The following is a 14,749-nucleotide window of genomic DNA, read 5'->3' as shown; positions in this document are numbered from 1 at the left end:
ACAAAAGACTGCAGTCAAGGTGGCCACAGTATACAACACAAATATCACAGTCAGGGAGGAAACCTAACACTTCAATGAGAAATCAAGCACGGCAGCTGATGGTAAATTACGGTGGCTGAGAAGTGCAAAACCCTTTTACAATAAAAAAAAAATAATAATTGTAAGAAAAATTTAATTTTAGGAAACAAATGTATTTTTGAAAAACAAGTTTTAATTTTTGAAAACAAATTTACATTTTAGGAAACAAATTCACAAAAAAAATTACAAAATTCAGTTGTTTGTACTACAAGTTTGGGTCACCGTGACGTCACGTCCGGCCTTTAGGACGTTCCCTTTCTGTCTTCTGTTAATTTGTTTTTCGCTTTGTAACTTTGTAACTGTGTTTTGCCACTTGTAGTTTTGTGTCGGCACGCATGTTTTGTAAATGTGTTTCCAAAAAATTATAAACATTTTTTTTTGCTAATATGTAATTTTGTATGTGAATTTGTTTTTAAGAATTAAAACTTGTTTATCAAAAATACTTTTGTTTCCTAAATTAAAAAAAAAATTTGTTAGTTTTTATTTTTTTTTGTAAATTTGTTAATGTGTTTTTTTTTATTGTAAAAGAGTTTTGCACTTCTCAGCCACTGTAGTAAACACATCATGTCTGCACTCGTGCCCAAAAATTATATGAAATTTCTGTCTCTATGTGATAGATTTTTATGAACCCGTTGCTGTGTTTCCTGCATCATATCATGGTGGGAATTTCTTTGTTTCAGTGGAAGAAAAAACACAAATCAGGCAGACTGACAAAAGTAAAATACGGCATGGTAAAAACTTTCTTGGCTTGCACTACTGCTTTCAAAAGTGTATTACTCTTTCGTTTGTCTGTGTACATTTAATGTTATCTCCACTGAGTCACACATGTAGCCACATTTTAGTCTGTTGTGTCTTTTATTTGCAGAGACAAATAAAAGTGTACAATTGTGGTTTGATAAAAGCAAGTTTATCCCTTCTTTGGGTTGATCGCAGATGAGGGACCCAACAGTCCAAAAATCTTGGTGTTGAAGGGTTTTCTTGCATCAAAATGGGAGGACAGGTTATCAAGGGGGATGAATTTGCTCATTGCGCTAATCAGGCGGCCATTCCCCCAAAATTCTTTGATGATATTCTGATGCCTTCACCTTCTGCACATAAACCTGCAGAGAGGTACACAGATATTAAAATCAGCAAAGATCATAAGTTAATCTTGATTTCAATGATAGCAATTTCAAAAAGGGAAGTTTAAAAGCAAAGTACTTTTCTCAGGATTGAAGAGGTAATCTAGTTCTCCAGAGAAGCCGAGGCAGCTTGCCTGCTTCTTGAAATGTTCCAGGTCAGAGTCCTTCAGGGTCAGCTCTGTGCCTGGAAACAAAAATGTAAAAATGAATGGATCTGGTTGTAAAAGTATTGTTTTCTCCCTGATTTGGTATGTAGCTTTCTGACTTAATAAGTTTCTTCCTACCAAAAAGATAAATGGCCCGAGCTTCAATGTCGTCCGGCCCATTTAGGTTGCTGATTTTCATGGCCTCAAAGAGCTTTTTTGCTGTTTTTAACTGTACAATTGATACTAAAAACCAAACAGGTGTCACAGCTTGGCAGCACATGAGATATCGTGGTTGTGTTGTTAACTGGGAAGAGACAGACAAAAGGAAGAAGTTGAATAAATACAACATTCCCCAAAAATAAAAGGTCACAAATATCAGTCACATGATCTTTCCGACTGGCTTGGTGACTGAAGCTTTGTGTCAGATCTGCTCAGGAGACTTACTTGTCACTGTAAAAGTGTTGCCTTCGGTGGTCATGTTTGATGTTGAACCAATGCAAGTTCCATTTCTGGGAAAATTGTCAGAAGAGGGGGTGAGTCGTTAACCTCAAAGAAATCTTTTAGGAAACATTCACATTGGTTTAAAAGCTGATGAATACTTTTAGAAATGCTGTGTGAGTGGACTTAGAGTTTAGCCCCTCATCAAAATTAGAATTAAAACAATTAATATGACTGCACCTAAGCAACCACAGATGAAGTGGTGGATCTGTAAAAACCCAGTAAGTGGGCGTTGACTCAATGTTAGTTGACCTGTAAGTAACTGCTCTAAGGAAATAATCTCAGAAATAATCTGGTCCATATCAGGTATTAAAATGAAACAAATACAACCTTAGATGAACTACAACATGTGACATAATCTTTACTGTCCTTAATTATTTATTTTTTGACAAAAATTAAGCTAAAATGCTTAATTGAAAAACTAAACACAGCCCGAAGATTCATCAACTCTTTGAACAGCAATAACCTGAAGTTATCATTTTCTCGCATTGTTGTGGAGGAATTGTGGTCCATTTTTCTTTACAACGCTGCTTCAGTTCAGTGAGCTTTGCTTACATTTGTTAGCAAAGATAATAAAGCTAAATTGTGTATTGTTTTGTTAACTCACATCCTGTTCTCCTGGGACATAACAATTTCAGTTTTGCTGGACGGCGACTCTGTGATTTTCATCCAGGAGCTGTCAGTTATCTTCAGGATGGCTTTAAAAATCTCATGATCACTAAATCCAGCAAGGAAATAAAATTTGCCGTCCATCTGCACACAAACAGGACACAGATAGCTTTCAGTCAGCATATCTGAATACTGAACCTCTTTACTTTTGTGACACCAACCAAAATCTGTATAAAGCTCAATGTTGAAAGTCTGATCTGAAGCTAAATCATGTAATTCCTTTGTTGAATTATTCATCTTTTTCATCTTCTTTTTTTATATGGTTATACTCATCTGAATAAAACAATAACTGAAGCCTCTTTGTGCCAAGCTAGCTAAATTAAACAACAACAACAAAAAGTGCTACAACTAACTATGTTTGTTTGTGTTCTCGAACTTAACATGTAACAGAAGAAGAAATACTTTGACCATAACGATTAAACTGACAGCTTTGTGCTTGTCAGGGACTTTCAGCACCCACCTGCTGTGTCCGCAAGAGTTTGAACAAACACCCTGGGAATCAGGACATGTGAAATATGAAGAGTTATGCAGTTTGGAATTTTGTATATTTTCCTAAAATGACTCATGATGGCGTTTGTCTCGTTTGTCTCTATGTGGCCCTGTGATGGACTGGCAACCTGTCCAGGGTGTACCCCGCCTTTCGCCCGATGACTGCCGGGATAGGCTCCAACCCACCCGCTACCCGATTAATGGATTGAAAATGGACGGATGGACTCATGATGGCATTGTCACTTGGTTAGGGTTAGAAAACAAATACAATACACTCTTTTTACAGTGCGGCAGCACTGTCATAGCCACCATAGAAACTCTCTGGCAGGTCGTTTGCTGCAGATGCATCATGTAATGAAGATGCATGAAAACTGCACTTAAAGATTAAACTGGCCTCTTATGAATGTAGCCAGCAATGGATGTTGAACACATGAGAGCATTAATTTCACAGACCAGTAAGGCAGGAGAGGAACTTTACCGTGGAGGAGTTGGCCAGAGACAAAGGCGTGACCAGCGGTTGGCATTCTTCAGGCGTCAGAGCTGAGCTGCTAAGAAACAGCGCTGCCAACAGGAGATGACAGCTGAGCCACAGATCCATGATGCTGGTTAGCTTTGAAACCTTGAAAAGGAGAAAAGTTTTGCTTTGCCCAAGGTGGATCTCTCAGGTACAGACTGTGTCTGATCCTAAGAGCCCCTCAGCTTTTATACAGTTTGGCAGAGTTACATGATGTGTTTTTTTCCACTAATTGCATATAAGGTTCATTTTTGCTTTAGTGGTATTTCATCATAACACTGTTGAACTGTTTTTTATTTATTTTTTATTTACTGATTTTCATGACCTTTTGCTATTAAAGACTCAGTTGAGTGAGTACAATACAACATTTGAACCTTCGGATCCAGGTAAAAAACTGCACTGAGAAACATCCAGACCTCTACCAACACTATCTGAAATATCAAAGGTCAAATGCTAAAATGACAAAATGTCACAAAGAATATCCAAAGCATGGCTTTACACTGTCTAAACTAAAGTACAGAATCATCTGTTAGCTATAACATCTGGAGGACTGTAACTGTCTGTTGACTTGAACAGTTAGAGATGACATCTTTGAGGAATACACGGTCCTCTATATACGTTTTTTTATATACATTTTGAGAAATATTTAAAGCTGAAATGATCTGTGTTGCAGAACCAAATACAGCAAGTGAAAGCAGCTCCCTCCATATCGTGTGGGTCAAGGACACATGGCGTCCCCGATTTGCCCCTGAGATTTTATATCTTATATATCTATATTTTCACACAATTTGTGAACACTGATAACATTTTTAGGTTTAAAAATGATCTGCTGTACGTATGTATACTTTACATGTGCAAAAGGCAATAAAACCAGAGTCAACTCATGAAACTGTTGCATTCTACTCTTGTGAAGTCAGTAAGATCAATTCAAATTGACTATTAACTACCCGATGACACAATAATATGGGATCTCCCGCTCTACTCCTAGCTAACTATGCAATGTCTACTGTATAGTGACCCTTAAGGAATTATTAGGGTAGTACTTTGCATTACTTGATTAGTTTCTCACTTTTTGAAAAACTGGCCATTACCCTTTACATGAGTGTCCTAATAAGATGAGTTGCAAGTTAATCATTATGTACTTTTTTGTGTATCTTATTGTAAAGTATTACCCTTCTTGTGTCTTTTGTTTGCAGAATGACCTTTTTAAGTCTGATTGTGATCCCATGTATCAGACTTTCGACCCTGAGAATTGTGAAATGGTGTTTAAAAACATGTGTATCCCCTCTGTGAGGTGACTGCTGATGAGGGACTTTGGAGTCTAAAAAAACCTTGGAATCAAAGTGTTTTATTACATAAAAAATTCAACATGTAGACCACACATTTTTGGATGTTCATTGATCCTTTTTCTCTCTTCACTTTCTCTTTCCTCGTGATAGGTGAATGGTATCCCCTCTCATCCTCCCGGAAATCCTCGTTAGAATCCTTGTTAGAATGGAACCTTGATGCCTTCACCTTCCTTACAGAAACCTTCAGAGACAGAGACATACAGGTATGAAAATCAGTTCTGTCCTAAATCAAAGATCAACAGCTCATTCTGGAGTTTAAAACTTAAGCACTTTTCTCAGGATTGAAGAGGAAATCTAGTTCTCCAGAGAAGCCGAGGCAGCTCGCCTGCTTCTTGAAATGCTCTAGATCAGAGTCCTTCAGGGTCAGTTGTCTCCCTGGAAACAAAAGGACAAAAAACCATGAATGTTCAGATGTGCTTTTAGACAAGGTATTTCTTTCTCTCTGACTGTTTGTTCCTACCTAGGAGATAAAGAGAATGAGCATGGATCTCATCAGCGTCGTCTGCAATACTGATGTTCATCAACTCAAACATCTTTTTGGAGTTTTTGGCAGTGCTGTTTAAACTGAATACAATACAGCCATCACAGCTTGGCAGTATATGGAGAGCCCAGGTCATGTTGGTAACTAGGGGTAGACAGAAAAAAGATATGAATAGAAACGAACAGCATTACGCATTTGAAGCACATAGCCAACCAAAGTCCAGGGGCCAGATGCATAAAACTGTGAGTCTTTTCACGTGACTTATAAAGCCGTGCATAGACATTGTTGTATTTTATAGTCACAAGCATGGACCTGATTTCCACTCTTATTTGAAGCAATCAATTGATGTACACTGTCCAACTAATGAATAATTTGCTTATGAAAAGATTGCTTACAGTATAACTTAATCTATATGACAGTGAAAGAAACCGCAAAGAAGAAGCTAATATTTACTGAGTATAAAATTGAGACATTTAGTTGTACGAGTTCTGAAAATAACCGAATGATAGATTCCGTAAGTTCAGAGCAAAAGAGCCAAGAATGCTACAGAGGTAATACAATAAATGGTTTGATTGTGAACAAGTGAAAAAAAAAAACTCGTCACACACAAACAGCATTGGAGCAACAGAGAAGCCAGTCTATCAAAAAACTTAATGAAAACTGTTCTATCAAACCAAAAGCAGCGCAGGAGCCCATGATGTGCTGGAAGATTCAGGACAATCTCTTAACACTCTATCTTCTTAAAGTTGGATTCACAAAAGCTTTTAACATTACTTTCCTAAAACATGACCATTTCACACATCTTCAGTCATTTATAGCATCAACAATTAAATAAGCCTATGTGTATCAAATCAAAACCACCCATTCTCCAATTTTATGATGTTAAATCATGTTGATTGTTATTCTATTTCCACCCAACCATGTCAACTTTATATTGCTCTAGAAACACGTGTAGACATGGTCTAAAAATGCATTCTCACCACACTTCCTTTCTTTGTGAATACCACTACTTGTGCAGGAAAAAGTGTATATATGTTTTTGTATGTGCACATCTGGCCCCTGATGTCTGGCAACTCACATATCAAAGCAAATTGAAAGAATAATAGAATAGAGTTGCTAAATTAATAATACAAGCAAAAAGGAACCAAAAAACTTTAAAAAAATACATCAACATCAAGAAATAAATGTTAAACAACCGAAAAGAGATGCAAAACGGCAGGAAAAATATTCCAAGTCTTTTAAAAAGATTTAAAATTAGTTAAAAGAAACTCAATATGACAACAAACGATACGCGCAATGTAAACGGACAAAAAAATGAATTTATCAGCCTTATCAAAAAATAATGAGCAAGTAACTTGTAGTATGACTAAAGAAAGATGGACCAACAGAAAAAAATACAAAAATGATTGAAAAGGGCCAAAGAAACAGACAAAAGTGACTGCAAAGATGTCACATCAATAAAAGATATCCAAACTTCTAGAGAAACATATCATGACTGCCTTATTTTTATTAAAAAAAAACATATAGCTGCACACTGTGTGTCACTGTGGGGAATCTGCAGCTTCTAAGTTGAACCATAATAGTAACAGAATCTCTCCTGCCAGCTTTGTGACTCAGGCTCAGTGTGTCAAATCAGGTCAGGAAACTTACGTGTTGCACTTGCAATGTTGTCTTTGATGGTCACGTTTGCTCCTGAAGCCATACAAGTTCCATTTCTGGAATTACACATCAGAGGAAGAGAAGAGTTCATCGTTCACGTTGGCATAAAAAGTCAGCCGATGTGTGATAAATAAGCAGTGCTGTGTGAGTAGACTTAGAACTGCTGTTTTATAAAGTGAGGTTCTTCAACACAGTCTCATAGAATCAACACGATTACATCATGGTGAAGATCCAGTGTTGGATTAGCAAAAAGCCAGAAAATGTACCTTGACTTTGATTAACTGTAGTACATAGTATTGGCCTTTTTTCCCCTACCGATTCGATTTATAAAAAGTCGACTGTTTTTATATTTTAGAAAAATTACATGCAGACAAAGTAAGATTTTAAATGATGTTTTAAATGAGAAAAGAATCAGAGTAGCTCATTTATGGAGGCACTGCAGGAAAAAACGAAAGCTTTTGCACATTATGAGCTCAGTGGCAGAGAGTAAACAAAGATTAAACTTGAAATTAAATCTTCGGGGCACCGTATAGTTGGTGTCCCATTTTGACACAGCCAGCCCCAGTTTGAGTCCCAGCCCAGGGCTCTTTGCTGCATGTATTCCCTCACTCTTACTATCCTCTTTCCTGTCTAGCTGCTGTCAAATAAAGGCAACCAGTGACCAAAAAAACTTTTTTTAAAGCCCTTTCCACTTTTATTTTTTGTGTTTCTACAGTCCAACACATATTGAAGTTATTTTCTTAGGACCTGAACACTCTGAAACACACTATCTAACAGTCTAGTTATCTTGGATTGCCTTAACTTGGCATATAGTGCTTTAGGTCTGGAATTATTTTTGACCACACAAAACAAGTTTCTAAGAATGCCTTCTTTCACCTATGTCATAATCGAAATCGAAATCAAAATTAGAAAATACTTATCTTCAAAAAATTTGCATTTTTTTTAATATGTTGGCTGTAATTTTGTAATTCCTCATTTTGAGATGTCCACACAGCACTCTGGAAAGTCCTTATTAGAAGTGTTGTTACTTCAATTTCAGCCAGAAGAAAACTTAAAAGTCTTCAACTCCAATATGAAGTCCTTAGTGACCAGTGCATTTTAGAGGCCACGTAATTTCATGTTTTACAAGGAAAACACTTTGCTCTCAGGTTATAGGCCTGTGGTTCCTAGAGTATCGAAAAGTAAAATGGGAGACAGAGCCCAGTTATCAAGCCCTTCTACTGCAGAACCAGCTGCCAGTTTGGGAGGAGACATGCTCAAAGCTTTCCTTTCAGATAAAACGTATAGTTAGGGCTGACTCAGGGGACTCTGAGCAAGCACTAATTGTCCACTCTGCCTTATATGATGCAAAATACGGTGCAACACAAACACCCACTGCAACCCTAATTTTGAGATGCTTCCTCACTGAAAGTGCCACACTCTACTTCATTGTAGATGTGGTAACAGGTTGTGTATATTGGTATTGATCCTGGGAAGTTTCTATATTGTGTGTTTGTATGTCAACTCACATTCTGCTCCCCTCAGACATGACAGCTTCAGTAGTGCTGGATGGCGACTCTGTGATGTTCACCCAGGAGCTCTCTGTTACCTTCAAGATGGCTTTATAAGCATCATGGTCAGTGACACCTGCCAGGAAGTTCACTTTGCCGTACATCTGCACACAAAAAGTAAGTCAGTTTGTTATCACAGGCCGTTTTCATTAGGCCCTTAAAAGTATGGCCTATTACTGAATATTTTTTATTTAATCCCTTTTTTGCACATTTCGAATATCTGATGATATGACTGTGACAAGTCAAAGCTGATGCAAATCTGCTCCCACCTCCTTTCACAATAAACCAAAAGCTGAGTTTCCATTCACTTGCAAAGCAAATCTGAAACCATCTTCTGAAAAGTTTGAAAAAATACATTATGTAGCGAGTGAGCGGTTAGAATTCAGTAGATGAGGTAGTTGTTTTAAGCAGAATCAAACCTTGCAGGAGGGAGAAAATAACTGAGGTGGACATCCACAAATAAAAACTGAGGAAGCACTTCTTCAGGATTAATCTCTGAGAACATCTGGGATATCACATTCATACCAGGGAAGATGCTGATTGGTCATGTGTTCAGAAAAACTGATGAGTCACATGCTTTTAATCTTTGTTAAGTCAGAAGTTATTCAGAAAGTTGTTCTCCATATGTCCTCTTTGAAAACCCAACTCAAGTGAGCGCATGAAATGTTTGCACATTTGTGGAAATTATTTGGAATTTTCCCCCTTTTCGTTGACCCTTTCGATTAATTAATTTATTATTATTGATTCATTTATTACTATTTGCATCTTGAATGTCAATCAAAAATTACTTGAAAACCTGGCAAATGGTTTTCTCCTCACAGTAAAGAGCTTTTCCTGAAATTAATTCCTGAAAATAACTGGTTTGCCAAACAGAGCTTCACTGAAATCCTGTAGAACCTGGGACAAAACAGATGCTGGTAGTAAAATGCTGCATTTCATTCTGTTCCTGAACCAGTTGTAACAGAAGAAGAAGAAAAAACAACCTTTACAACAAGACTTTGGGTCTGGTTGAATAGTCTGATTTGCTTAGGATCCTTCCTAACTGAATGAGATGACCTGGAAGTATTTGAGCAGCAGCCAAGATAAGAACTGTTTGTCCTCTAAACACTAAAAAAAGGAACGCCGATATCCACTTAGTTATCTCCTTTAGCATAGGCTACATCGATTCTCCATTATGAGAAGATGAAAGAAGATAATTCCATCCCACAGTCCGCTTCATTATTTCTTTATCCAGTCATACTTTGATTCATGTGGATAAAAGTGAGACCAGGAGGATGAGTATGATTAGTCCTTAAAATCTGGCGACTGGTTTCTAGACAAACTTTCAGCTGTTTACAGATGAAACCTTAACTGTAGCTTTATCACACACAAATCATTTTAGTATGATGTTTAAACAAAGCATCACAAAGTCACCATGGAAACCCAAGTGGCACACTGCTTTGTCTTTGCAGATTTTCTCTGGCTGGCTGCTTGCTGGAGATGCATCACATGATGAAGATGCAAGAAAACTGCACTTAAAGATTAAACTGGCTTCACTTAAATGTGGTCAGAGATGGATTTTGAACACATGAGAGCATTAATTGAGGAGTTTTACCACGGAGGGGTCGGCCAGAGACAAAGGTGTGATCAGCGGTTGGCATTCTTCAGGCGTCAGAGCCGAGCTGCGTAGAAACAACGCTACGAACAGGAGATGACAGCTGAGCCACAGATTCATGATGCTGGTTAGCTTCAGAGTTAAAGGAGAAAAGCTGTTTGCTGGAACTCTCAGGCACAGCTGATGAAAGTTACTGTGACTGATCCTACAAGCCAGTTGGTTTTAACACAGTTTGACAGAGTTACATAATGTGGGTTTTTCACTAATTGCATCACAAGTATTAGAGTTTTATTTACCCCCATAATTATGCAACCTAATTTCAAAGTCAGTACATCTCTCAGTTTGTGATAACATTGTTGAATTTACGTGTTATTCATTTACTGATTTGTTTAGTTGCCCTTTGCTACAAATGATCATTTGTACAACCTTTGACACTTTGGATCCAGCTAAAACTTGTACTGAGAAACAACCTGACCTCTGCCAACTCTATACCAAAATATCAAAACTCCAACTTAACATTGAGTTTACTAAAATGAGAAAAATACTGACACATGAAACAGAAAAATAAGAGCCAAAGAAGCTTGCAAGAAGTTTGGCATTTACCACATGGCAGCATAACAAGCAAAACTAAACTCATGGATGGGATCAGCTTCTTGGATATGTAAATAACCATATCAACATTAAATAATAACAGCATCTGGGAAACACAGTGTGGACTTTTATTGGCTTTTGACTTGGACAGTTAGAGATGACAACCATTAAATATGGGTCTTATTATTAGTTTTTTTATGTAAATTTTAAAGTGTTTAAAGCTCAAATGATCAGCTTAAAAACCAAATGAATCAAGAGCATGCAGCTTCCTCTGTTGTGTTTTGGCCAAGTAGATCTGTAAGTCTGTAATGAAAGAGTTAATCGAAGTGCTCATTCCAGAAACACTCTAGATGAAACTGTAAATGCTGCAGCGTCTTCCTGTCAGAACCTCAGCAGAGAGGATACTCAGAACATGTAGATGGTCTGAAGACTTTCAAGTCGTCACTGCATGTAAAGGATATGCAACACAATCCCCCAAATGAAGACTTTTTATACGCAATCTTTGATCTCACAAAACTTTGAATGTTGTGCCTCGTTTCATTCACCCCTTGTGTTACATCTGTTTATTACTTTACTTTTTATGTTCCATAGTCTTGAACAAAACTAGCGGTCAGCAGGTTTGTGTTTTCCATGGGAGACTCTCCCGTCTGCAGAGCTCTCCGGACGTTCTGCCAAAAGACTGCAGAGTGTTGTCTGGCCTGAGGCCAGCTCAGGAAGGAGCGTTTCTTCACCAGTTTCCTCATGCAGTAGTATGGAGACAGCTGATGGGCTGGGATCTCCTCCAGAAACAGCAGAATCAACACGTCTCCCTGGGGAGGACTGACAGAGTCAGCAGTATTCCTTCCAGTGTTTTTCCCGAGCATCGATAAACCTTAACTTTCGTCCTCTGTCAGTAATTTTTGAGTCCAGTTACCATTCAATCATTAGACACGGTTGTTGCCAATTAGAGCTGTAGCTGTGCTCATTATGAGTTTTAAAGCTTTAGATTCTAGTCATTGGTGGTTGAAATGCAGGATGAGCTGATTTAAAATAAACTCCACAAACAGGAAAATAATCATCTCTCTCTCTCTCTCTCTCTCTCTCTTATTAATCCCTAATTAAACAAATCCACAAGCGCTGAGGCCTTAAATCCTTATGTGTTAAATGAAGGCACCACATTACAACAGCATCACACTGAGGAGAAAAGTAAGAAATCTTCTTGCAACTGAAATTAAATAACAATATTAGCAGTTTGAACTGTTAATTACGGGAGTACCTGTCTGCTGTGCTCATGAGAAATCAAACCAGATTTTTACAGAGTTCAATTAAAGGGTATTTGGAGGCGCTGCTTGTAAATATAATGGATTACTGATTAGATCTCGCAGGTACAAGCCCTGAGAACCAAAACCTCATTGTGAAGCAGCTGTCAACATCTGTTGACAAAGATAATCGCAATAAGTTCCAACAAAATAATATGAGGCAATACGAGCCCAAATTGGATCCTAAGCCCCCTCCTACTGATGTATAATAGGAAACAAAGCATGAAACAGTTGAAGGTTACAAACATCTTAATTAACTAAAAGGGTCAAATAATTACCAAAGTGAGGCAAAATAACCAAATGGATGTAAAACTAATTTGGAGACATGAGGACAGGAATGAGACAAATCAGGCAAAACATTTTATGTAACATGGATGGTGGTGACTAAGACTGAGGAGTCTCAAAGTAATTTAAAGAATTTTACATCAGCTACAGCAAGACACAAAATTAGTATAGAATCCAAAATGTCCAAAGCTTATATTTAGTCACTGAGCAAACACTTTTATCAAAAGCGCCTCATGTTGTCAGCTTGTAATGTCTATGTTGTAATTCTACAACGTTGGGCCTGAGTAGTGGTCAAAACAGCCTGAGCTCCTTACACATTACATAAGGACACTGCACTTATCACATGATCACAAATTGAAAAAAAAGGAAGCAGAAATTTAAAGTGTCAGATGATTCATTGTAACTATAATGACCATAATTGAACAAATGAATAAATTGTATGGGATATGTGAAACTCCAGCATCTATAGCAGTATGTGAAACTCCCTGTATCTTTGTAGTTTTTTGTTTGTTTTTTAACTTCTAAATGATCCTGAGCTACTTTTCTCAGTGTTGCCCAAGCAGCAGTTAGCAGCATTAGGAGATAGACAAACAGGTTCTGAATGTTCTGAAATTGTTGGCCTGTTGCATTGTTCAGGGACAGGTGCGAACTGTCTTGAATGGGAACCTGTAAGTGCTCTGGGGGGATGCGTGTGTTCCTTTTAGTATGATAAACAACTTGAAAAGAAGGACAAACTCAGACCATGGCTGAATTCATTCAGGGAGAAATGCCTGCAGGTGCCTACAGACAGTTCTGCTCCCAACTATGCCCAACGTTGCACATTTAAAACATTTCCATAAAAACTTACTAAAATGTAAAAGATCTGAAAACTCTTTAATTTCTACATCAGAGGCCTCCTAAGACAATATCAGAGAGGTCAAAAAATGTTTTGCTCAATTTTCTATCACTGGGTCTTACAGGGTTAGTGGTCTGAATTTCAGCCCTGAAGCCTTGTAGGATGAACCGATTGTGGACTTTGAATGTTCTCCTTGTGAATGCGTCGGTTCTCCCCAAATACTCTGGCATCCACCCACTATCCAAAAACATGCCTGTTAGTCAACTGGTGAGTCTAAACTGACCCTAAGTGTCAAGGTTTACAGGTGGACAGGAGCCTAAATGTAAGCAGAGATGGAACCGGTGTTCTGTTTACATTAGTGAACTTTTATTGTGCAAGAGTGGAGGGAGTGTTCTCCTCTTATCTGTGAGGGAATAGACTGATTAACAGGATTACTTGGCAGCTGGAGATTGGAACCTTGGTAAAACAGCTGAGTACTGACCAATCTACTATCAAATTATCTGTCTCAATATTACTTAAAACAGCATATAACTGATATGAATTATATGATAACTGATACAGTATAACTCAGTAGAAATATTCACTTGAAAGGAAATTTGAACGGTTTTTAAATCTTTTCTTATAAAAACACAGATACAAAATCTCACACACATCTTCCAGCAGTATGTAACTGGATCAGATGCTTCTCAGGACTAAAGGACTAAAGAAGTCTAGAGCACACACTGAAGGCTCCAACCCTCTTTTTTTCCAATGATACTAGATCCGCTTGGTTTGTTCATACTTGCAGTCTCTTGTAACCACAAACGGATATAATAGATGGGAAGATTTTGATGTCTGTAATAGCCGTTAACTAGCAGTTAGCACTAGGGGGAGGCAGAGTTTCACTAATTGCCAAACTCAAAATTTCACACTAGAAAAAAAAAAACACATGCTCAGAAAAACACATTTATCCATCTGTGTCCATTACATATGAAGATTAAAGTATTAAAACTGCAACTCTACCAGTAACATTAATACTATAGAGCAGTAATAATCATATTCCAAATAATACATTTTGTATGCATATTCTTTTGAAGTGACTTGTAACATGAGAGATATGTTATGTTTATGTTTTATGCATTTAGCAGACGCTTTTATCCAAAGCGACTTACAGGTAGGCAGATAGGGTAAGGGGGTCTTGCCTAAGGACCCCTACTGGAGGTGTAATACCTTTCATGCAGGGGATTTGAACCCAGGTCACCCACACAGAAGGTGGCAATAATACCACTACATTAATATAATATATGTATATATATTATAATATATATGATAATAATGGTTGTGATGTGAGAAAACATCTCCCTGAGCATGCACATGGCAACTGTGGAGAGGAAAATTCCCTTCAACTGGAAAAAACCTGCAGGAGAAGCAGACTCAGGAAGAGAGGTTGAAAGGACAGGAAAGAAGGGGTCAACAAGACCCATAACACCAGGCCAGGGATACCTACCAGGAAATATCCCCCTCTTATCTAGAAAACAACGAAGAAGATAGTAAGAAAATTATGAAACAGGACTGAATTTCCAAAAGCTTTTGAGTTTTTAGATGTAAGTTTT

General features: G+C 37.7%; 2 protein-coding genes and 1 pseudogene across 2 annotated transcripts in view; 1 reads left to right on the top strand and 2 right to left on the bottom strand.

Moving 5' to 3' along the window:
• cdc42se1 (CDC42 small effector 1) overlaps positions 1 to 14,749 on the top strand; it is a 202,905-nt gene that overhangs the window by 103,752 nt on the left and 84,404 nt on the right. The window lies entirely within an intron of this gene.
• On the bottom strand, positions 817 to 3,695 carry LOC140275635 (uncharacterized; annotated as a pseudogene).
• On the bottom strand, positions 4,848 to 10,359 carry LOC140275637 (uncharacterized). Its single transcript, XM_072371143.1, has 6 exons — positions 10,149 to 10,359; positions 8,513 to 8,658; positions 6,996 to 7,060; positions 5,325 to 5,489; positions 5,135 to 5,239; positions 4,848 to 5,045 (listed from the first exon to the last, which is right to left on the bottom strand). Exons 1-6 carry the CDS (start codon positions 10,266 to 10,268, stop codon positions 5,005 to 5,007), a joined length of 642 nt encoding a protein of 213 aa, XP_072227244.1. The 5' UTR covers positions 10,269 to 10,359; the 3' UTR covers positions 4,848 to 5,004.

This window comes from Leuresthes tenuis, unplaced genomic scaffold, assembly GCF_036924035.1.
Source record: "Leuresthes tenuis unplaced genomic scaffold, fLeuTen1.0.hap1 SCAF_18, whole genome shotgun sequence".
In the NCBI taxonomy this organism is placed as follows: Eukaryota; Metazoa; Chordata; class Actinopteri; order Atheriniformes; family Atherinopsidae; genus Leuresthes; species Leuresthes tenuis.
The sequence above is the reverse complement of the archived record's forward strand: the minus strand, read 5'-3'. Positions and strand labels throughout refer to the sequence as shown.